This window comes from Brachyistius frenatus, unplaced genomic scaffold (genome assembly GCF_029030835.1).
Source record: "Brachyistius frenatus isolate BFR_SWC_R1_liver_20210118 unplaced genomic scaffold, ASM2903083v1 Contig_85, whole genome shotgun sequence".
Lineage (NCBI taxonomy): Eukaryota > Metazoa > Chordata > Actinopteri > Embiotocidae > Brachyistius > Brachyistius frenatus.
Window position 1 is genome coordinate 961,194 of NW_027210684.1, and position 25,022 is coordinate 986,215.

The 25,022-nt window shown below is 39.5% G+C and overlaps 1 protein-coding gene across 5 annotated transcripts in view; it reads right to left on the minus strand.

Annotated features, from left to right (window-relative positions):
* astn1 (astrotactin 1) overlaps positions 1-25,022 on the minus strand; it is a 399,600-nt gene that overhangs the window by 258,469 nt on the left and 116,109 nt on the right. For all 5 annotated transcript variants that reach the window (XM_069709823.1, XM_069709824.1, XM_069709822.1 and 2 more), the window contains 4 exons: positions 21,446-21,613; positions 13,248-13,332; positions 9,311-9,385; positions 3,188-3,325 (listed from right to left, as the gene is read on the minus strand). In XM_069709823.1, coding sequence (XP_069565924.1) covers positions 3,188-3,325; positions 9,311-9,385; positions 13,248-13,332; positions 21,446-21,613 — 466 coding nt within the window. The remainder of the gene's footprint in view (positions 1-3,187; positions 3,326-9,310; positions 9,386-13,247; positions 13,333-21,445; positions 21,614-25,022) is intronic.

Here is a 25,022-nt window from a genome sequence, read left to right on the forward strand (position 1 = left end):
ATCAGAAAATCCCCTTTTTTAAACCCAGACCTAAGTACAATAGCCTACAGGTGAAACTCTTGCTGCATCACTTTGTTGCAGACTGAAATATCCCAAATTTGAATTGCTGCTGGATTTTGTTGTTGTGGCCTTTTGTACAGACGTTATGGTGCCCACAGGAGGAAGGCTAATGAAATGTTTCTCAAGAGCAACTATGAGACATTTTTATGTTTTTTGGTTGATGTTTCATAAACTATGGGCAATCAGATTGGCAACTGCTTTCATGGGTTCTTTATCGATGCAAACCCATTATTTCAGACACCTACATAGCCAGAGGGTTTACCCGTGAACCCTGTCGTCTCAGGTGCGCCACCTTCACATTACGACACTACGATTTTATTTTTAGATCTTAATGAACTCTAATTTTCTCCCATAATCAAAAACTTTTTCTTGCAATAACAAATACGCCCAGCAGCCCTTTTACACAATAACCAAACCTGCTATGTGTCTAAATTAATTGTCATTCTTTGTTTTTTTTATGACTGAATATTAAACTTGACTTTTGCTTTATTGGGAGTTCAGGTGTATTTTAGTGGATATAAGCCTCCTCTGGTCCTGCATAATGTGAACACTGAATGTGAACCTTATACACTTAGGTGATGACAGCCTGTTCTATTAATCTGTTCTTGTTGAAAAATGAGTCACATTTCAACAATCCACAGGTTCTAAATGAAGCTGAAAAAAATTAAACTATCTGGGAAAAAAAACTTGTCCTTGACTGCCTTCGTGCTAATGAGAAGAAATGATGGGGATATCCATTCGAGCGAGACTAATTTTACCTGACATCATTTTCACTGGGCAAATAACCACAGGCACATTAGGACAGGATCCAGCACTGTTGTGCACGCTAACGTGTTGACAGGGCATGTTCCAGCATACACTAAAAGACAAATACATGGACCTTCCACATCTCTGCAAACTAATCCAGTTCTCATACACTTTATCCAACAACATACTACTGTCAAATCATCTGAGGTTACATTAACTCTTGTAACTCATTCATAATGCTGCTGGCCAATGAACAACGTTCAAGGAAGAGTTCTAGTTTCCACTAACTGCCATTTTTACAGGCTGTCTGCTGGAATGACATTTACAATGAACCTGATGTGTTAACGCTGAGCTCTGCACTGCAGGGTTTGGGATTCGTAATCCCAAAAATGATTCATGTGTACTTAGATTGTTTTACTTTTATTAAACTGTTGACAAGGGGATCAGGAATGAACTCAAATTAATATATTGAAATGATGGTAATCATTACATTATTACATTACAATATGACAATGCTGCTGTGGCTCAGATGCTAGAGCGGATTGCCCACTAATTGAAAGGTTAGCAGTTTGATCACCTGTCCACATGTCCACATGCCGAAATGTCCTCGAGCAGGACACTGAACCCCAAGTTGCTCCGGATGGTGTACCACTGGTGTGTGAATATTCCTGATGTCAAGCACCTTGCATGGCAGCTCAGTACCATTAGTGTGTGAATGGCTGTGTGATTGGGTGAATGTCTCTAAAATGTGTAGTGTAATAAGTCAGTTTGCAGGAGAATGTTTTATTACCAACTGATAAGGTGAGCACCATGTTGGTAATATAGAAGACAATCAAAAGCAGTCTGATCCTGATATGCAGAGGTCAGCTGCTTTAAACTTTTCTATTTGTGTTCGGTTGTTTTCAAAGCGAGTTAAGATAAAACAAAAACAACTCAAATCACTTTGTTAGCTTCCCACTTAAATTCCCATCATTTTCATCTTGTCACATGATTGGGTAAATTAGTAACAAAACAAGCAGCACTGAAAATACAGTCATTTCATTGAAATTCCATTATGATGGTGGAAGATGAACTTTGTCTCCGACAGAAGAGACAAAGCATCGCATGGACAGTGAAGCTCTGTTTGACTTGAATCGACTGGCCACTGGATACATTTTACAACTGAGACAAACAACCGCCACCCCAGTTGTTATCATTCGATGTTCAGTTTGAGTGTTTAATTACAATTCATGAAATGGGACATAACTGACGAGGAGTTAAATGTTCATGTTCAGTGTGAGCTGGTCAATCAATCTGTGCAGTGTTAGTGTGCTGTCGCTGCAGTAGGGCTGATTAACGTGTGTGAGACTGAACATGAAATACATGACTATTACAGCAATGCACTTTATCTGCACTGCTTTAGAATAAGTAGAATGGAGAAAAGGCCCAATACAAAGTTACACTACCAGCCTGCATAGGCAGCATACAGTACAATGTGAACATAAATGGACCCAGTAGATCCCTTTGCCTGTTTGATTTATGTCTTTTATAATGTATCTGAGTCAAACTTTTGGTAATTCATAACACGGCTATCTTGTTCTGAAGATGTCTTGTACTGGTCCAAGCAACATCACCACCTTTAAGCTCCGGCCCACTGCTAGCAAAGCAAAATAGCTAAACTGTGCTGTCAGCTCGGTCCAGTTTAATACTGCAGCATTGTTTTGGCTCAGTTACGGCTCTCTCCGCCGCCCAGACACAAACACAGTCACTGCACACAGAGCAAATTGTCTTTGGAGTTATGAACCGTTTAACAATCCAAATGCTCCTCGTGGCTTTAAACTGCCACGAAAATTCTCTTTTTTATTTTTTTTTATTTTTTTTACTCAGTTTTTTTCTGATTCTTCAAAATTGATTTTGTGTTAGATCCCCGAATTTTATTACCCTCTGAATCATGAACACTAAGACCTCAGGTTCAACCTCGCAGGGCTGTTTACAGCTCACTGCATCCAACAATACTGGATAAAAACAAAACAAATGCTGATTAAGTGAGAATACAAAACAGTGAGAGTGAGTCAGCTACATGTACATTTTGAGGGAGGACAGATGATGAGGATGATCTGGATATTTACAAAAGAACAAACATGTGTTTTATTTTTTATTTTCTTATTAATTTTCATCTGAAGTAATAAAACAGAGTGGACAGAAAGTCCTGGTGAGACTGTACTCGGGTGCAGCTATGAAAAGAAACTTCCTCGGGTACTGTTCAGTTTGGTGCAGCGGTCAGCAAAATCCTCCCCTGCTTCACGGACTGATGAAACCTGTTATTTCTTTAGTTGGAGCTTCTATTGTCACGTCTCCCAAAGTAAAAGTGAAGAAAAGCGGTGCAGTAAATGTCTCTCACCTTACATCTACTGCATCCTCCATGACTGTCATGTCCGTCTTACATTTGGCTGATGGGTTGATGGCGAGCTCGGCAGGGGGGATGACAAAGCTTTTACTCAGCGGCAGCCACATTCCTTCTCCTAATGTGTACGTGAATCTGTAAGAGCATAGGGAAGGTACATTAGACAAATAAGGTTGCAGGTTTAGATAGAAAAACAAGCACAATCAATCACAACAGATACATGACAGATAAAACATTAACATTGGAATTAGTACATTAGTATAGAATGCCATCTTGATTAGTATGCATTTCGTTAACAAAAACTGGAATCTTAAAATCAAAAATGTGTAGCTGAGTGTTCATTATCTTGCCCCTTGGAAATATCACAGATTGCTAGAAACTGATTTTATTTTGTTTATTTTTTATTCCAAAAATGTAGAATCTTTATGTCTTGGGTCACATGTGGGATCTTGAATCCACTGTTTCGTCACAGGTAGACAAGTGTGGATGGGGAGCTCTACTCCAACTTGACGTCTGCTTTGCCATGTGAGTGAAAGTCATCGGTCTAATTAGTGTTGACAGGAGGTGACAGTGCAGCATTATAACAGTTAAATGCATTAATGAGCAACTGCTGCAGGACAGACAGTGAGCCACTCAGATAACTGCAGGGTTTTACTGATTGTGTTTTATGGGCCGACGTTGACTTTTTTTTTTATGTGAATGGTTTAATTTGCTTGCATGTTACATCTCAGACTAGCATTTCTTATGCAATGTGTCCATTTCATGTGTATTTTGTGATGTTTGGTTTTATGCACCAATCCCCTATAGTACACAATAAAACAAACCTAGACACCGCATAAAGGTCAAACACATATTTGGAGCCATGAAATTTCCAGAGATGTTCTTCCAAGTGAAAAAGAAAAAGGATTTTCGATTGCACCATGAATTTCAAGCAGACGTGGAAACAAACCAAACTGAAGTGTAAAATGTTACAAGTCCAGGATTCAGTGCCGTGATGTGTATTTCTAACTAATTAGGAAATGTCATCAAAACATATTATTACATATTTTAACGAGAAACATAAAATAGGTTGTTTGGAAATGTTGGGTTTGTTGAGTGCATCTGTGCATTGATATTTGAGTTTTGGACATTTTGGCTGCGTTGAGCACAACAACTTTTCATTTGGTTTTTCGTTGAGCTGAACTGCTTGAAGCTATCGTTGTATGTTTTCAGCTCTGACCCAAAACAGTACAAATGCAGATTGTAAAACTGAAATATATATATATATTTTTTTAAAGAAGCTCAGAGTCTCTGCAGAGATGAGGGTGAGAGTTTTTGTTGATTTCATTTTGAAGTTATGTTGAATATATGGGTCTTAAACTCCTCATAGACGTTCCATCCAAGGAATGAGACCCACTCTAAATATACAAAAAGCTGAAGAAAAAAAACACTAAGCAGGACTTCTGGCAGAATACCCAAGATTAAATTGGCATTCCAGTCATTAAGAACCTGCATCCTGTCAAGTTGGGGGACTTGTGAGAGAAACATGGAAAAAAATAATGTTCAAAACAGTATTAGATGGCCATATGTACAGACCCTTAGGTGTGTTATTCCAGCTCTAAAAGCCTTGGATCCCGAACTTCTCATAATACTACTTGAAAGTATCTTCATAAGACCCTCCCTGTCATATTACTGCCTTTCAAACACCACACCCCACTCTTTGCCCATGTTTGAAGTCTCCAAATCAAATCAAGATAACCTTTGTGACATCATCAGGGCTGTTTTTATCAATCGCCAAAAAGCCCCCAAAAAAGTGTCTCATCTTCCTGGAGTCCAATAACAACCACCAAGTTACATCAACATGTCTACTTTTCTAATATGAATATTTCTGCTGCATCAGTGATTCTAACTAATGGCATCAAGTTGTTTAGAACTTATTATTTTACCTTTCAGCAAACGTATTAATTTTGCATGACTCTTTCTTGAGCAGAAGGACACTGTGTGTTAATGGACACAATGCATACCAAATGAGGAACCCTGGGAAAGAAAGGGCCAATCAGAGCGTCCCCTGAGACAAAACATGGCTATAAATCTGTAAACAATAGTTGTCTGGTACAAGGGACTTAAAACAATTATTCATTTGCGAGTCAATGAATATCATCAATCTTTAAACACTCTGCAGATGAAATGTAATACTTCCAACTTCAAGTCAAACAGTGCATGCTGATTAACATCAAATGCATTGTTAGCACGATGAATAATGCATGCTTCCTTGTAACACAAAAGAGGGGAACTTGTTGATTAAATAGTTAACAACCATTTTTATGCAGACTTAACATATTTCCTCATTTACGATTGTTCAATTTGCATTTAATAAAATGCTAACTTAGCATAAGGAAAGGGCAGTGAATTGTGGGTACTGCATGCATTACCTATCGTTTAAAGAACAGAGTAATTAAACCTCCATGGAAATGAAACACTTAATTATATCCACTCAATTACTCCCTTTGTTTCAAAGTCCAACTTTTGAGTGGATCAAAGTGCTGCTGCTCTTCCATTTACTGTAGAACACCGGGTACTGGCAAGTTATTATAAGGTGGAAGTGCATTAAAATGGTAATATTTCCATGTTACTTCTGAGGAAGCTGTTGCCACCTCTCATTTCACCAGCTCTTATGGGACCGTGTTCAGCAAGAGTGCTGAAATTCCCTGTGATGCATTATGACGTATATGGGTGACCACAGGACAAATTAGCAGCCACTTAACGAGCAATGCTTTACAATGGACAACTGGGGACTTGTGTGCTGCTATATGACTTATTTGGTTCACCCTAAGAGAAACTGGAGGTGGAAAACACTAAGAGACCCCATGAGAAAACAGTTGCTGAGTGCAAAACACGTTTGGAGTCTCAGAGGAACTCCTGGCGGTTAAAACGGAGCGAATGACCAATGTTGTGTGTTTGAATGCTGACTCTCAGTATTTATCTCCTGTAATTGCAGATAATTTTGCATGCATCCTTGAGTTATATATATATATATATATATATATATATATAAAAAACATAATATTTTGATCTCAATGGCCTCATTTATGTTTAATGGTAATATCTGCTTACACTAAACAAGATGGTAGCTGCATCGCTCTCATAACGCTCACTGAAATGTTAGGTCTTTTTTCCAGTGTCTGGTGTGGACAGGGTTGTTTAGTGAAGTTCAAAGCCTGAGACTGAAATGTTTAAATTAGGATGGATGGCTGGGTGGGAGCAGTCTGAGGACAAAAGCATTTTAAACCATGAGGCTGGAAAGAAGGAAACGGGCCTATTGCAGAAAACATGCGAGCAGGGAAGGCAATGAATCAAAGCAGTTCCTGGAGATACTAATGTGATGCCAGCCTTCTCTGTCTGTTCCCAACATACAGCCAACTCTAAAAGACACAAATGTGGTCCACATGAACCATGTGGGGTTCCTTTGTATTGTAATCAGTAGCACTAACAATATTTTGTTGTCTTTGCTGCTGTTCTGTCATGGAAGGAGTCAGAGACTTGTAATGAAGGCAGCGGCCCCTCCTCCATTAGATCGTACTCAAGTCAGGCAATTTGGAAGAAGATCAGTTATGAACATTGTTGGGTACCTCGGTGAGAGATAAGTGTCCTGCTATATGTGCTGTTGTTAAAGTGAACAGGGAAAAGCGGTTTCCTGTCAACGGTATACATGTTCTATCTAATTCATACATTTAAGGATATATGCCGTATATACCGTCAGAAAACATTGGGCCTGAGGTTACTGGGCATGCTGCACATGTACAACACACTCTGATATTGTGTATTACATTGTGCCTTTATCCATAAAACGGCATGAACTCATTCTGGCTGCTTTGGTGAAGACAAACAAGCTGTGGAAGAGCATTGATCAACTGACTAAAGGCACCCTGCATTTAACTTTTCAAATGAAATTTAAAGTCAACAAAAGAGTTATTTCATTTTTTTTTTTTTTTTTTTAGTTAAAGTCAGTCCTTCTCATTAGTTTTCTGGTGGTCCATCAAAAAAGAATCCAGTCATTCATTCGAAAAGATGCCTCAGAAAGCTGTGTGTTTGGGAGGGGGGTGTCGGTTTGATTGACATGCCTGTGGTGCAGACAGGTTACGGCTAAAGATGGGCGGGGCGTAGTGTCGTCGGGTTTCCAATCAGATCAGAGTCAGATTCACCTCTCGCTTCTCCCTAGCTTGCCCAAATATGGTCACCTCTGGCTCCAAACTGCTACGAACTGGCAACATGGCACTGGCCAATTTCTAAACTTGCACGTTTAAAACTGTTGGTTGCCACTTGGTCACAACCAGGCATTGGTAAAATGTGTGTGGTGCTGAGAGATTCGATGGGATTCTACAAACAGGAGAGAAAAGTGAAGACTACTGCAGCCGGCAAAAAGTTCACGGGGAGGTGACGACATCTTCAAATAATGTTTGAATAGTTCCCAGTGAATAATGAACAACCAATCTTTGCTTTTGGTTGGAAGGCCTGCGATTTCAGTGAATGTTTCACTCGTACTGGTCTCATCAACCTAGTTTCCAGTGTATACTACTTAGTTAACCACAACCATATGAACATAGTGAAACCTCTAGCAGCTTTACACATACTTCCTTAAAGAGTTGGTGGAGATCAAAGCAGAACAAACAGGGAACTCGGTATGAACTGAAATTCTTCCAGCTACTACACACACAACTTCAAATGAACGACTAGAAAGGCATTCTGAAAACCCAGATGTGCGCCAAGGCCAATAATCCATTTTACTCCTACCGCAACCACTACACATGTCTAAATATATTTTCAAGACTTTAAAAACAAAATCGCTAAATATCTAAAGCCTTACATCTCAGATGTTCCAGTTCTCCCCTATACAATGTATGTCCCTGACTACTCCATAATGGCTGCTTGTTGTAGGTTTGAACGGGTACATGTGTATCTCAGATGAAGTACGACTGGTACGCAGGAATGTGCCCTCACATTTCTAGAATCATCAATGCTTTGTCACGGTTGCACTTTACTACTATCTACTGGAATTTAAAACAGTTAGAAGGCCAAGTGCTTGCAATGTTTACATAAGTGCAAACACAATTTATGGACCCACTCTGTGATTCAGATCCACTCCACAATATAATGGGTTCCTCCTTAGCCTATCACCTTCTACCACGTTTCATTAAAATGGTGACTTTGGTTTTCCCATAGTCTTGCTGACAAACTGCACCAAAAAACATGTTGTGTGTGCTTGACCTGAGCCAGTGTGTGCTAACTCACTTGCCAATAACTAATCTTTATGAGGTGATATGTCAATGTTGTGTTAACATCCCGTTACACTGCCCCAAACCACTCAGGGATAACAGCATAACATTTTCTGGCCACTTTGCGGGGGACATAAATAAGTTAGGATTGAACACATATCTGACGCATCATCCCTTTTTAAGTTAATATCGCAAACGTGTTGGCAGCCAGTTGTCCATTTACACTTCCAGCAGTAACAGATTATAAATGTTATTCATTTCAGAGTCATGTTTCCTCATGTCAAATGTCCAATATTCACTCTCCTTTAGCTTCCTTTTTCTCTCTGTAATTGTTAATATAAAAATATCATAGATATAGCTGCTTTAAAAATGTATCATATTTTGGGCTCTTTTTCTTGATAGTAGTGTTAACTTTAACAAAATAAAGATGTATTTATTTTATATGCATCATCCTGCAGAAGACAATGAACCTGCTCATGTGATCACATTTTCACAAAAGTAATTATTTCTATATTTTAATTGCTACATACCGTGCCCAACTGATTCCTCTTTCCCAATCAATTCCACTAACACGTAGTGTTCAGATTGCTTTAAAAATGTATTGGCTGCATCAGAACAAACTGATTATGTGACCTGATGGAAAAATTAAACTGCTCTGTTTTTCCCACTTGAAAATCTAACCTCTCACTCCATTATAGAGCACTTTCAAACCTGACATGCTGAGCTACCGGAGCTCACAATCACTTCCCATAATCATAAGGGAGCGAGACAATGAAAGCTCATGTAGCTGCATTCTAACAAGTTATTTGACTGCAGCGCGGTGGAAAATGTAGTCGGATAAAACAAAGTTTTGTGAAGTTCTCCTTACCTGAAAATGCGATCAGAGGGTTGTTCTCCCATCACAAGATCAAAACCGCGCTGGAAGATGGTGTAAGGCCAGGGACTAGCAGGGAAAAAATAATAGATCAGAGGAACAGACAAAAAAGAGGAGAGAATAAAACTGTGTGTTACAATCAAAGCAAGAGAAGTGTTCAATTTTTCAGTGTACCCATCCTCCTAATCTAAACCCCCTAAAATCACAAGAGGTGTTTCGATGTCTTAACTTGGAGTCGTTCCAGTCTCACAAAGCCACACAAATCACAGGCAGCATTACGATGTGTGCTGTGTAAACATGCTGATTGAAAAATGTGTTCTCCGGCAGCTGACATGCAATGTGACTTTGGCTTGTATCTATTTACCAGGGGAGGGGGGATAAGAGAGGATGACAGGACGCGACCGAACGGGAGAAGGAGGGAGAGACGGGAGGTGATGGAGGGAGCAGATGCTGAGAAGGAGGGGCAACGAGTGGGAGAGAGAGGGACAGAAAGAGAGAGCAACATCGAGCGGAGAAGACAGATGCCAAGAGGCAGAAGTGAGAGAGGGAGAATGATGGAGATTAATGGGGAGTGGCAGCCCGGGGACTAAACAGTCTGCAAAGTGAGAGCGGAAGGAGGGGAAGTGACAGCGGCCCGATGTCATTCTGAGCAAACTCCTACGCTACTGTAAGCAAAAAGAACATCGAGGAAGAGCGGAGCGGCTTCAGTGCCACAGGCTGTGGTCATTAAACATTTAAGTCACCCCAGGATGCCCACTCTGTTACACAGTGACAGGGACACAGGGAGAACACCAGGGAAATGGGATCCAGAGGTGCACGGTTGGGTGGGCAGAAAGGGAAATTTCAGACGTCTAATAAAAGGTAGACAAGAAAAACAACTAAATAAGCCCCGCATTTTAAACGTGCACTGAGGCTGGCATGAGATTCAGTCCAAGTAAAGAGAGAACGGCACACTTTGTCTGCTGCAAGCTGGAGGTGATGCAGGTTAAAAAAAAAAGATTTTAAGTGGTAGTAGAACCCAGTGCCAGTCCGCAACACAAGCATGTCAGAATGGGCTATTCATTTCTTCTTGACATTTGATAAAAGGTATCGTGTGGAGTTTTCAGCCACAAGGTTATGAACAAATGTTTTTACATTTGTGTCACAATACACATCTCTGTGGTTCAGTTGTTTAATACGAATGTAAATGCACTGAACACTTAAATGGTTTGTTTCTTTAATTCCACATCTACCTGAGCAATGCAAACATCTGTCTAGTTTTTTCAATTTTTCTAATATATGATACAATGAGTGAATTGTGTTTCCATAAATGTTATAAATAATGTAATCTGAGTTACTTTGTGAAATAATGTATGTTATTTATTTAAATGACCCTAAGTGTGCTACTAAATAGTCCATTTAAATGTAACACACCAATAGATGCACCTCAGAAAGCTATTTTAAACTGATTAATTCAACTTGGATTTGAATGATATATCAATCTTTTCATTTTAAAAGGTAATCATCTAATACATTAAACAGCTTTTACATTTAACCAATAGGTGTTAGTGGACATCTATATATCTCTGTCAATCATATGACACTCATCAATCAGCTCACTGCGTTGATGATTTCATTTTGTGATTTATTTAAAGTAAAGATGACTTCCTTGAATTTAAACAGTGAACAACGGCCTCCTGCACCCACATTCCCTGTTGTATCGAACCAAACAACCAACTCACCTCCCCCTACCAAGGACAATTATCATCTCACTTCCCCAAGACACCACATTGTCATTATTTATCTGACCCCTCAATGTCACATAACTTTAAAACCTGTGGGTGTATTTGTGGGTGGTAATAGCAAAAGACCTGTGGGGGCGTTTTTTGAAAGACTAACTACTTGAAGTCAGAACAAGAGTTCTGATGAGGCAGCTGGAGTTACTGTTGTTGTCTGCTGGCTCGGGACAATCAGAGCCTATATTATTCATGTGGCATACCACAGGCTCCCCAGAAATGTGTTAATTTAAAATGGGAAATGATAAACAAGCATCATAACATCATACATTTAATTTACACAACTTTTTGAATAAACATGTAGATGAAGTCAATTTTGGAAAAGCCAGTTAAATGTATACTTAAATCAAGAAAATTGAATACATGTATCACAAATCGCATATGAATTCAGTATTGCTATACAGCAGTCCTGCTCTTGATTTGTAACATTGAATATGACGACCTAATACATTTAAAGGGATAGATATGAGTATTACATTATCTTCTGACATTTATCAGAGCACTGCATTAATACCAATGCATCAGGTATTTTGGAGTCAGAGAGGAAATTGTTCTGTAAGCTAACGCTGCCTTCTCTGACGTGGGATGGTGGCACCCCTACACATACACCCTGAGTGGTCATCCAGTGTTAGCCAAATGTCAAGGACTTTTTAAAACAAGCAGATGTGAACCCAATTAAGCATTTATACGACTTCCTGGGACGGAGTCTGAAACAGCATTTTTCAAAGCCAAAAGGTACCAAGTCATCACTTGGAATCATTATTGAAGAAGTGACCTTGTGTCCAAAAAGATGAGCTGACGGAAAATCACGACACCCTCCCCACAAATTCACTAATTCACCACTTGCCTAAAAGTGATTTATCAATGGCGCTAAAAGTCATACAAGTGTCTTTATAGTCCTGTTACTGGAAGTATTTTTGGTTTAGGGGCACCCATTGATTTTATAGATAAAGGTCAAATTACTCTTCATGGGAGGTACAGTACTTCTCGGCTTATTAAAACAGGCTGTGGCTCTGAGGGAGCTTTGTCAAGTCTGCAAAAATTTCCCCTGACGGGTAAATTGAGGCATGGTTATTTATTGCAACTAAATCCATTCAATTATGCGGTTTCACAGCACTAACAAATAAGTGCTTGAATTTAGAAGGGCACATCTTATTTCATATTTCTGATTTGGTGTTTGTGACATTGAGATGCTAAAATTGTGCTTTTGAGTTCCACAGTTGCTAGAGATAAACCTGATGGATGTTTTCCTGAGCTAGTAACTGATAGTTGATACCAGGCAACAGCAGGCAGTAAGTACCGTGTTCTCTGTGTTCACTGTGGGGTAATTGCTGTATTTCTCTCTACAAGACTCTGTGGTGTTGACCTTATTATGTAAAGTTCCTGGAGATGATGTGTGTTATGTTCTGGCACTATAAAAATACAACTGCCACATCCTGAGGAAGAAAATCTGAACAACCTTCCCTGTGTGTATAAACCCAGTTGATCAATGGCATGACATGAGGAGGACCAGAGGAGGACCAGAGGACTGAATTTTACCAGGCATATGATGGAAATAAACAGTAGGATGGCCCACATGGACAATACTTGGACAGGGTTTTGGATTCCTATCTATTCGTATGCTATTGTAGGTTAGTCACTGTTACCAAGACAATATGTGTGAGAAAATATCACCAACACTGTACAACACTGTGCTCATTTAGGACAGCTTTTGTTTAGGTATGGCACATAACATGATCTCTGTATCCACTGTTTACTAATTAATCTATAAAAGCAATGTACATTTAAATCTGTTACACTTGTGGAAAAGGAAATATAAAATGCAATTTGCACTAGACAGGTGTGGGTTGTGTATTCCTATCTGACACTTGTTCTTCCCCATTTTTAATGAGAACAATTATTGCTCAACAATATCTAAAGTGTACTCTAAAATCCAACTTGTAATTCATTGTTTATCATTTTGTGTACTTCAGTTGTTCCTGCAGTTTTTGTGTCTGATTCAAAATACTAATTGGCAATAGCAGTATCTTTTTTTTTTTAAACTTCTGATTTGATGTGTAGGATGAATCCTTTGTTGTTCCACTGTTTCTCTTTGGTCATAATAATAACAATAATGAGCAATCACAAACCGTCAGGATTTAATGATCACAACTCACCCCTGATTGGGCCCCCACTCACTGCGGATGCAGAGGTGCTTGTGGACCGGGTCCTTCATATAACCGTCTAAGCAAAGGCATTCCCCTGCAAAAAAGAAAGGCAGTGATTTAATCATGTGTTCATTACAGACGAGCCTTTTTTGAATTCATTGGAAAAATCCCTTTGCTCCTCTCCTTCTGTTTTACTCCATGATAGCTATTTCAGAGATGATCCTCTTGAGGCATTTAGGGTACTCTTAATAATCTCTTAGCTTTAATGATGTAGTCATAATCTTCCTTTTATTTATTTTGATTTTTTTTTTTTTGTTTAGCTGTTCCAAACATATTTTTGTTCAGATTGTCCCTCCAAAAAAGCTCAAAGTTTTCCAGCAGGGTTCTTTGAGAACAATGCAGCTGCTCTAAAAATGACAACTGATCGCCAATGGCAACTAATGAAAGCGCTGGAGCTCCCCGCTGTCTGTCATGCCAGCGAATGGCTCTCTGACATGTTGATAAGGATGCCGGGTGTGAAACACTGGCTCAATGCAACACTGTTTTCACACTAAGACCTTGCTGTATGACTGTATTCATTTTTGGCTGGACTAACACCGCAGGACGTCAAACGAGGGACGTGATGAGATGAATTGAAAAGGCCGCTGGAGTTTATGCACGGTTTGAGAGGAGGTTGGCTTGGCGATGTAAGTCATGGACTTCCATCCTGTAGGCGTTTTTTTTTTTTCGAACCGTAACCATGTGGTTTTTCCCTGACCAGAACTGTATTACATCAATACAGTTACTAACAATTTCACATGCTTCAGTGCACTCACAATGCACACAAAATATACTGAACAGAAAGTCTGTGGATAGAAACATTTTCATGTTAAGAGTTCAAACCAAACCAACATTTCTGACAGCCAAGTTGTGAAAGCTCACTTAATGACCTGCCTCCTTTTCTACCTGTCACTTGGCAAACCCTTGATAAGCACATGCATGTTCAGGCTGAATTAGAATCAAAACAAATATGAATTAATCAAAAGGTAAAGTTTTCCAACTCAGCCATATTACCAGGCAAGAAGATACAGCATTTTCAGCTTTTTACTAGCTGTGTTGTTGTTGTTGTTGTTATTTGCTGTTACAAATGTGTAAATCATTTAGTTTAAATACATATTATGAGATTATATTGTAATGAAGAAAAAATAACGCATTACACAAATCTGTGTTGTAGCATGTGGTTATTTTTGTCACACTGTTACAGTTCCTAAATCAGTTTCTGTTAATATAGTAATTCCTGATGTTTAGCTCCTGGAACTTAGTTGCTCAATGGAGAAGAGCGACAGACATCAAAAGTAAATACTGAAGTTAACTTTGAATCATCACTCTAAATGTCTACACTTAATGGACGCGGTCTCTATTAGTGTTTTTCACACTTATCTGACTGGTCCCAACGATTTAATAACATCCCCAGCCTAAATGAGAAGTGATTAGATCAGTGATTAGTCTAATGAATAGACGCTTGGCGCTGACATTATTTACTGAAGCAAGGCTTGTCTGGGGTCGTGATTTCCTCGTGATTTCCTAAATTCCACTTAGTCTGCAGGCCTAAAGCAACATTTTGGGGTAACTGCTAATCACATGCAGCACTGCTCATCTGTACTACAGATAAAGGCACTGTGAGCATTTAAAAGGGTTTTTAAATCCCAGGTTCGGGACCCCATGAAGGACGGTTTGATATGCACACAGTGTCACCCGATATTTAAAGGACTCATCCACTGAGAGTTGTTTAATTAAAAAAATATGAGAATCTGTCGAACACCTCACCAGCGGGCCGGGAACACTGTGCATGCTCTACGTCGGCATCGTCCTGATAAGTGAAGCCTGTTAACAAAGAACAGTGAAGCATCAGCTTTTTGTTCTGCTGTCAGCTCCCAGGAGAAATGTTGGCCTTGACTTTGCTCAGTATGATTGATGAGGCCTCACCTTTGGTTTGGAGGGTTACTCAGGGGTAACATGTACAACATGCTCACCTCATGCTCAATAGGAGGCGAGTGAAGAGCAGACACCCCTCAAACACCACTGCTATAGGAAAAGGTCAGCTGTCAGTACCTGCCAGGCCAAAGGAAGTCGTATGTACTGATTTCCCTGCTCATAGTTGTTGAATAAAAAGGAAATGACGCAAACATGTTGGGCTTTTAAGTGTGTCTATATTTGATAGCATACTTCTCTTGGAAAGAGTCTCTATGTGGTCTGAAGTTGAGACATGTCTTAGACCAGGTCCAGGAATGCTCAGGATGTAAACAGTCCACACAATTATACCCAAGACAAAGAAACCTTTCTAATAAATGATCCTGTGCAAAGATTGTACATCCACTTATAGCAGCTCTGTAAGCATTCAACATCCAACCTGATTCTTGCCCATGCAGTGGTAGCTATGATGCTGCCTTGATTTTTTTTATATTGAACTGAAGGAAATTTATAGAAAATGATTAAATTGTTCTAATAAAGATGGAATCACAGTACTAGCTGTGATTTACTCTCTGATCCCAGAGCCAGAAACATTGAGAACCCCTGACCTTAACCAAGGTCCAAGGTTATTATGATTATTGTTATCGTTATTATATGCACGAAAAAACACTGGAGTTGATCTACAAACTCCTTTTTGACTGCACAGGACATACTGTATCTTACAATTATTTCATAATCAAAAGTTTAGGGATTTTCTTATTAAAGAGGCCGGGTTGAAAGAGCTCAGTATATCACAGTTGCTTGGCTACATTATGCAAGTACATGTTCTGCTCTTCCAACCTTAAGTAATTATTATTTAATTATTTATTTTTTCTCCAGAAACTTCACCTGAATGAAAAAATAAATAAAATGAATGCTCATAAACTCTTTACTATAGCATGGTTTTGGCAGCACTCGCAGCATGCAGACTTTGCAGCTGTAAACATAATTGCTACTTTGCACAACTAAAGAGCTGAAATGTTTGACACCACAAAGCCAAATTTACATGTTGAATTACAGTCTGACATGTTCAAAAAAGGAAAATGAATAAACAATGGTGGAGCAGCGAGCATATACTTTGTGCCGCTGCTGAACAAAGCTCTAATAGCCGTTTCATTGCACTCTCAGGTCACAGCACTCAGCTCCAACTTGTTCTACACTTGCAAGATGTTACATTCCCTAATTGCTTAATACACAGGCGCTGAGCCACACTCTAAGCTTCACACTTTCTTTTCACTTTTCACTTTTCCCCCTGCTATTTTTCACCTTTTATAAAACGTAGAATTTTACATTGGTCGACCAGGCAACGAGCAAAATATAGAAATTGTCCTTAGATAGCCTGGAACTCTTGATCTGCCATGTGGGCAGCGACCACTGCAATGCAACGGAGAGTTCTTCATGCACTGTTGTGTCACTTGCGCACAAACTCATACAACTCGTCAAGCAGATATGCACACATTGATCTATTATGCAGCCACGTTAATCAAGCCAGTGTGTTATGATGTTGGAGCATTCGTCTCCAGAGGCACAACCCCGTCCCTTTGTATTTCATGAAATCCCCCCCCCCCCCACACACACACACACACACACCCCTGCAGCCAACACACGGAGAGAAAGAAGGTGATGAGAGGAGCCCGTAAACATCAGCGCCCAGGTTCAGCGCTGTGCAGGAAGGGAAGCACCGCGCGTTAAAGCATTCCGCCGCCTCTTTTAATGTCTTGCAGGAGCAGCACAGATACTGTCGCAGCCCATCTCAGTTTTCATCAGTATCCTATCCAGCAGAAAAGGGGATTGGATTTAAGCTATCTATAGCACCTCTGCAGCAATCTCCCTGCAGCCCACACACACTTTCACTCACACTCATGTGAGCACCGTCCCACTGACAATCCCACACATAATCACACGTATGCACAACGGTTTCATTACGGAGGAATTGTATGAAAAATACAATGGAATTGCCGAAGCCCCGCTGCTGGTGCATATATCGTTTTGAGGAGTGGAGGTTCAAGTGTGTGGGTGAGTCTCAGAAAAGATTCTAAGAAGAGCCGTCGTGAGACACACCGGCCCAGGTTTTGATTCATTTAAAGGTTTGAGAACTTAACTTTGTACTGCCCAAGGGAGAGTGAGGCTGCTGAATAATGGATGCCAAACAAGGAAGACACTTCCATCGCTTTTAAACGGGAGATCGCTCCCTGCACTCATAATCTCATTGATGTACCGGCGGAGGCTTGCCAGTAAACCAGGTAAATGTGAAATGTTCCATTTAGTCATATTTTTTTCCTCGTCCCCATTAGCAACGGAAACAAATATGAAAACACTTTTTGAGGCATGAACTGTTGAACAAACAGCTTCTGTGTGTGTGTGTGTGTGTGTGTGTGTGTGTGTGTGTGTGTGTGTGTGTGTGTGTGTGTGTGTGTGTGTGTGTGTGTGTGTGTGTGTGTGTGTGTGTGGTAATGCTGCCCCTCCCACATGTCGCCACTTGATACACACTTCACAGCCGGAGTAGATGTTTGATGTCACATCACGAAAAAACATCCAGGAATCTTTAGGAATCAAAGTCTGAAGATGTGATTAATGACTTCAGATCTTGTTTCAGTTTGACACGTTTTCTTCAGGAACACAAATCCTCCAGGTGACTGTTGACTGCAAAGCACATGGCTTTCCATGTTACAGAATTACTGAAATGTAAATAAATAGGGGACATGCTCAAACTAATAGGTCGATTTATTTAAGTTAAATATTCAAACCTTCAGTGAATTAAACCAGTGCGTTAAAGCCGAGACTGATTATCATTTGAATTGCTCTGACTTACTTTAAAAAGTCGTATCTACTGTAAGTGTGTTGTTGCGTGGCCTTTGTTATGTACATTTTCAGTTTTAGTTTTTATCTCTAATGCAGCGCTATTTTTGTACGTGAGAAGATCGTTTTTATGCCAAGGCAGAAGTCTATTGTCAACACATTCACGGGGACAGAGGACGCGTCATATTTAGCACCTTGCTTTGAAAATGATAAAAAAAAAATTAATGTTAAGAACTCACCATCATTTAAATGATCTTGTTATCTTCTGAATACATAGGAAAAGTAGAGTTATCACTAACAAAATAATAAAATATTTGTTTTGAATAATCCCACCGCAGTGGCTCCTATTAATAATATATGCTTACAAGTATTCAGGGCATCTATGCAGTGAGATTTACTTGAAGAAATAAGGACTTTTTTTTAGACTAAATTGTTTCTAACTTGTTAGAACAACAAGACAAGTTATATTATTCTGTTTTACAGGCTCCCACTTTCTTCTGAGGGAATTTGGGGGCTGGAAAGATCAAAATGTATATACAGGCAGAGAGAGTGATAAAGAGCTTGTTAAACAACAGAATGTTCTACTATTCTGTTTTATCAGCACAATGTTCTCATCATTTGGAATTTGAATGTGGTCTGAAGCTTGAATAAAACATTGTGTACATCGGCACATCGGTCTCATTGCAAGACTGAGGGATGAAATAGCGAAGGACGTCCACCATTAGACTGTACTTGAATTAAAACTATGGTCATATTCATCTGGCTTCATTAGTGGCATAAATGAAAGATAGCTTGTTAAACATCTGTATATGCCATGCATATATAGATAGAGGTCAGATGACATGAAACAGGGTTAAGCTGGTGTTTATATCTCACTATTCATCTCCAGTTTTTAGAGTTTTGTCACAAAGATTCTTTTGATGTCCCATCAATCAGAACGTATTGACCTGCTTCTCTTCCTCTGCAGGGCTCTAGTTAGTAGTCTACGTTGTTTCAGGCTTACGTGGATCACCCAAACCTCTTACTCACTTACACATGTGTAGTGTATTTGTTACAGTGGGCTAGAGAGTGAAATGCAAAGCTCTGGAGAAAACACTTTAAAGGACACAAACAAATAAAGAAAACATGTCCACTACAAATAGTTCAGACTACAGTGGGATGTTTCTAGGGGGCACTAAACAGTGATGGACATGGCTAGCTTGTGCTACATGAAGCTTCTTCAGGCGTTGTTTTCTGTATTTGGAGTTCATCTTTTTTCTTTTTGTTTTAAATACTACATACACTTGTTGTAATTTCTTTCTTCTTCTTTTTTTTTGTTGTTGCATGTTTGCCTTTAATCCGAGAGCAGTGTACACTGACAGGAGATATGGGAGGATGGCGTACGTAAAGGTCCAAGCAGCTGGTAATCGAAGTGCAGACTCACTGCTGACATAAATTGTGCCATGTGGTATGCCATATATTATTTTGTTCCTAATTAGCTTGTCTTTTGACCATTAGCATGTTCTTTGATAATTTGCAGTTGAGTTAAACGCAACTGCAAATAACACCTGATAATTGGTAGCATGCATATAACACCCCAGCACCAGACATAATCAACTATATACAGTGGAAAAGACGAGTGAAATACATTTTAGCACAGAAGAGAAAATGTAAAGTTACACCCCAAAAAACTCAAATGATGAAGTTGCACACAACTGTTATTTAATTGAAATTGCAATGTACAACCTTAAGTAACTTAAGAGGTATTAAATAATGATGATATATTACTATAATTATTATTATTATTATTATTATTATTATTATTATTATTGAAGTAGTAGTGGTATTATAGCATTACTTGTTTCTGGACTGTATTCTAACATCCTGAAGACAAACTTGTCACGCAGTGTACAGAGTAGATTTAAATCACATCCCACGCAGTGCCACACTGTCACAATTAATTAATTAGACAAAAAGGCAACAAGGAGTGGCTCGAACCGATTTACCATCACATTCATCATGTCTAGCCGGCCGTCCCCTCAGCAGAACGAGCCTCCTCATCACAGCTGATTAACAGCTTGTCCAGGAGGAGCTGCCCGCGGTGAGCGTGGACGAATGTAGAAAATACAGTTAAGGGAGCGGAGCGTAGGTTATTTTAAGATTTATCATATTATAGTTCTAAAAGTTAAATGCATGTCGAGAAATGTTCTAGTGAATCACAGCAGAATAAAATGAATAATAAACAATGATAGGGCACCAAGGAACAACTCTGATGCTGATTCCTACCTTAACTGTGGTTGTGCTGTAATTACCCCGTTAAATTCTTGAATTTATATTTAGCCCCAGCAGCTGTGTACAGCACTAGTGTAGTGACCTGCCAGACCAGATGTCCTCCTTATATTTTATATAATATACATATCAATCTAACATGCAAATATTTCCTGATAGCATATAATGGTCGCTACATATTATCTAAGGCTGCTTGATAGTTAGTTGGACATACGTTTTTTTTTTTTTCTGTGATTGGTAATTTATTATTGATATTTATTTTTTAACTAAAAGTTAAAGCTGTTTCTTAGACCACCTTATTGTTTTTTGCTGTGAAATCTGCTGCACTGAGTTGTAAACAATGTGACGGTAGGGTTTCAAATCTGACTGAATCTATTCAGGCAAAACAATTCCACCAGGTGGCTAAATGATAGAGCTCAGACAAGCAGCTTCCCATCTTGTCAGATTACTTCAAAACTTTTCAAAATCTTTGCCCTGGAATATTTTCAGCCCCCACTAGCTTGAAACTAATCTTAATGAGAAGCAGTGTGTGAGATGTATCTGAGTTTATACACAATATTGTTTGTATTATACATATTTGTATTGCAAATTTCACTCTATGCACTTGCTACAAATTGTCATGTGCAGACTTCCTGCTGTTACCCGAGCACAGATGAAGTTGACAACAGAGTCATGCAAACTAATTGATCATCTCTGCAGCTCCTCTGGACACTCTATTTTCCATTTCAGGCTCTGCAGCCTCATTGAGTACAGTCATGGTCAGACCTCTACACAATTACAATTACTGCTGGCAAGCTATTGTGACTGCAGGTCAGTCAAACACAAGGAGCCCACAGTGACTGATGAACACTGCAAGTTCAGTCTTTTTCAGTCAAATCTGATTGTTCATAGATGGGCCAGTTTAAACACAGATTAAATAATATGTCTGCTATTATGTAAAAGCAGATACTGAATATTGTATAATTACTGTAAAGATATAACATTAAAGTCCTATAACACTGTAACATCACGGTATTCTCAGTGGAAGTCATGACAGAAACGAGTCAAACCAGTGAGCTGAGACTTGTTTTTCAGTGATAAATAACAAGGTTTCCATGGTAACGCTCTTGGTGAAGTAGAAAATGAATACGCATGTCGTGTTCTCGGCCCACCTGTCTCAGGGTCACACTGGTGCTCGCAGGGGTCCAGGAGGCGTCGTCCACACAGCTCGCTGACCCACGGCCCGCTGGCATTCTGCTGGTAGTACAACAAGATCTGGGCCGGGTTGAGCCAGTCTGAGGCGTCCAACTGGCTCCCCTGAAGCAAAATGAACCTTGACCCTGAGGGGGACAGAGGGAGGGAAAGACAGGGTAGGAGGAAAGAGGAGAGAAGTGAGGGATGGATGGAGGGTTGAAGAGACATGGAGGGGAAATAAAAAAAAGATGGCAGAGATGGTGGAGAGAGGGGGGCAAGCAGGAAAAAAGAAAGCTTGCATTAAAAATATGTGAAACCAAATGACTGCAGCACACAATCTTATTCTGGAAATTGCTTTTACCATTTATTTTATTTTTATTTTGTACCATTATCAAAAGAAACAAGAACACAATACATGTTGCAACTCAAATATGTTCAGCCAAATTCAAGCAAGCGGGCAACAAATTGAGCTGATCTAAATTGAAATGGGCAGTGAGAAAAGAAAAAGGTAAAATAAACATAGGTTGATTAAATAAAAAAAAAATGATGCCCCTTCAGGGTGTACTCAGCTTCAAGATTAAATTGACCCTTAAAAGAAGCTAAAATTTGAAATAAAAAAAACAAACCTTGAGCAACCTCCACATTCACTACTGTTATTTTTAATAGAAGAATTACTATAATGTAGTACCATTAGAGTAGAAACAGCCAAAATGATAAATCAAAACTAAAAATGAAAGAGTGCAAATTGTAACAAATAAGTACATAAAGAAATACTACAACTAACATTTATGTTGGTTGTTATTATTATCAGTGACGACAGGGATCCAGCTGAGACAGCCGCTTTGTTGCCCTGCAGCCAAACAGATGCACCATGAGTGAAAGAAAAAACCAAAACACTGAGGTGTTTGGATAAATATGTGTCAGAATAGAATGGTAAAGATTCAGACAATGTCATATTGTCAGCTAGAATTGTTTTGTTCTCTATTCTAGAATGTTTCTAGATAACGTTATTCCACCTTCAAGTTCATTATTCCGGGAACAACAACAACAACAACAACAACAAAATCACTTCTTGGCAAAACCATTCAGAGAACATTGAATCATTTTAAGATTATTTGTCAGTGCAGTTTGGACTGATGAGTTTGGTTGCAGGTTCACCGAGTAACCGTATCGTCTCTGTCCCTCCTGGGGTGCAGTGAGAGATACTGTTTCATGTTCCGTATAGCTTGCTTAATAACTTCACATACAGCCCGCATTTAATTCAGTTATTAGGATGGCGGTGCACACACAGCAAACTGGATTAACGTGTAACTGTACCAGCACATTAACTTGGTTAAAGAGCTGTCTGTTGATTCCCTGCACTAACACTAAAAGTGTTTACTACACTGCAACATTGTCACTACATACTTTTGCACAATTATTAATCGTGCAAATAACAATAAATCCTTCCATGTGTCCAGCTCTTTCCTCCTAAACTCTGCTGAAATATGCTCAAACACTGAACTCCTACACCTTCATCTCCTCGTGTCGTATTAGTGGTGCTTGTACCATAAATAAAGCAACAGGAATGGATCTGTATTGAAATTCAACATAAGATCAACACTTTATGAGTGCCAATGAATCCGTTTTAAAGTTGGAGCATCTGAGCAGTAGAAGGAAACTGTTGATCACCAGGGTAACATTCTGCAGCTGTAATGGAGGATAATGAGGCAGGGACTGCATGTGTTAGGGTTTGGGTGATATTTCAAAGCTCTCTACTTATGCTGTAATTGCCTTTTTTGTCAAAAGGTGCAGCACAAAACTTTCCTTTTAAAAGGTGAAATCAATTAGTTACATTAAATACACTTAAGTCCTGAGGTCTCGCAGGGTTTTACAGCTCAAATGTTGTTAACTAAAGTGGAAGCAGTCGAAGCCAAGTTGATCTGAGAAATGTTTCCCACAAAGTTTGGGACTGCCAGGAAAATGTAAGTTAGAACAATATAAGGGCCAGAGAAAGAAAGGAAAACATCAGAGGTGTCAGTCAGTCATCAGGCGGTCGGGGTATCTGGACACCTGACACAGCAGGTCTGGACACCTGACACAGCAGGTGCCACTATAACACCTGATACAAAGAGTTATCTGCTGTGTGATCTCTGTAAATTAGCAGCAACACTCATTGACCAAAGCCCTGTCCATTTTCAAACATGGGATGCGGTGGGCATTTGCTAACCCAAGCATATTTAATGAGTTGTTGGCAGGCTCTGTGTGCCCTAGTTAGTCCCATCCCCATTGATGATTCCTTTAGAACTACAGAGCACACTGCAAATGGCTGGATACATATTGTTTGCTTAATTGCGGAGACTCATAAAATTGCATGAAAAAACGTCCACACTAAGGACACCTGCGACGTTTCAGAATTTGATCATACCTATGTTGTATCCGATGTGTCTGGTAACCATGCGGGTGCAATGTTTGTCTTTCTTACATTATGCATTATCTACTGGAATAAAGTCTTAAGCATAAATGCTTTATATAAAGTATAGTATACAATAAGGAATGCACTCTGACTTCTCATTGAATAAAACATTTTTCTCAAAGTAGGAAAGTGGAGCCAGCTTGAGTCAGATACTCATCATCACCTCAAGTGTGACTCTCATAGGGTATGTATGCCTGAATGGACTTCCAGAGCATAAGCAGTGGAGTGGGCACCAGGCTTAATAGCCCGCTTAAGCACCACTGTGCAGCACTTCAGCCGGTGTCTGAATAGAGCCTTTATGCACAAATCTAGCAATGTCACATTAAAAATGGATAAGTATAAAATGTTTCATAACAGAAACATGCAGTATAACTAAACCTAGGGAAGATGAGGAACTGAGACAAGAGAAATAAAAACTTCTTCAGGAATAAATCTTTAGAATTTACTGTCATACTGCCAGCCTTGGATAGCCATAGCTGTATTCTGAAAATACAAACTTATCAGATGGTAGGAAGTCTTCTTACTTACTTGAATAATAGTCGTACCAACAACTATGATTTAGTCTGACCGAAGCCAACGAACAACATTGCCCTCAGCTTTGTGTTTTCTGTCACTTAGCCATTGTAGCATAAACTAAAAATGATAAACTCAGCAGACCTGCTAAACATCAGCATGGGTGGAACGCTGACCATGTTACCCTGCTAATTTTGCATTTTGCTCATCTGTGCCAAAGCACAACCTCACCAAGCAAGTAGCACGGCTTTCGACTTCAGGCCAGGGGTCGACAACCTATTTTCCTCTGAGAGCTACTTTACCAAAATGAAAGCGGACACATTTATTCACATAGCTGAGCTCCACCAAACCAGTCAAATATTTTATTTTTATTTTACAAGGAAAATTGTCAACAATACAGTGAGTTTCCTTCTCATTTTTAGAGCCTGAATGAACTGTCCAGGATTTGGATGATGACTATCCATGACTGTATTATAATGGTCCTGGACCAGGACTTGGAGCAGGACAATGGATACAACATAGATCCCCAGCTGCTATCGCTATGAGCATGTTATGTTTCACTAGGCCACGCTGACACTCCTATAGAG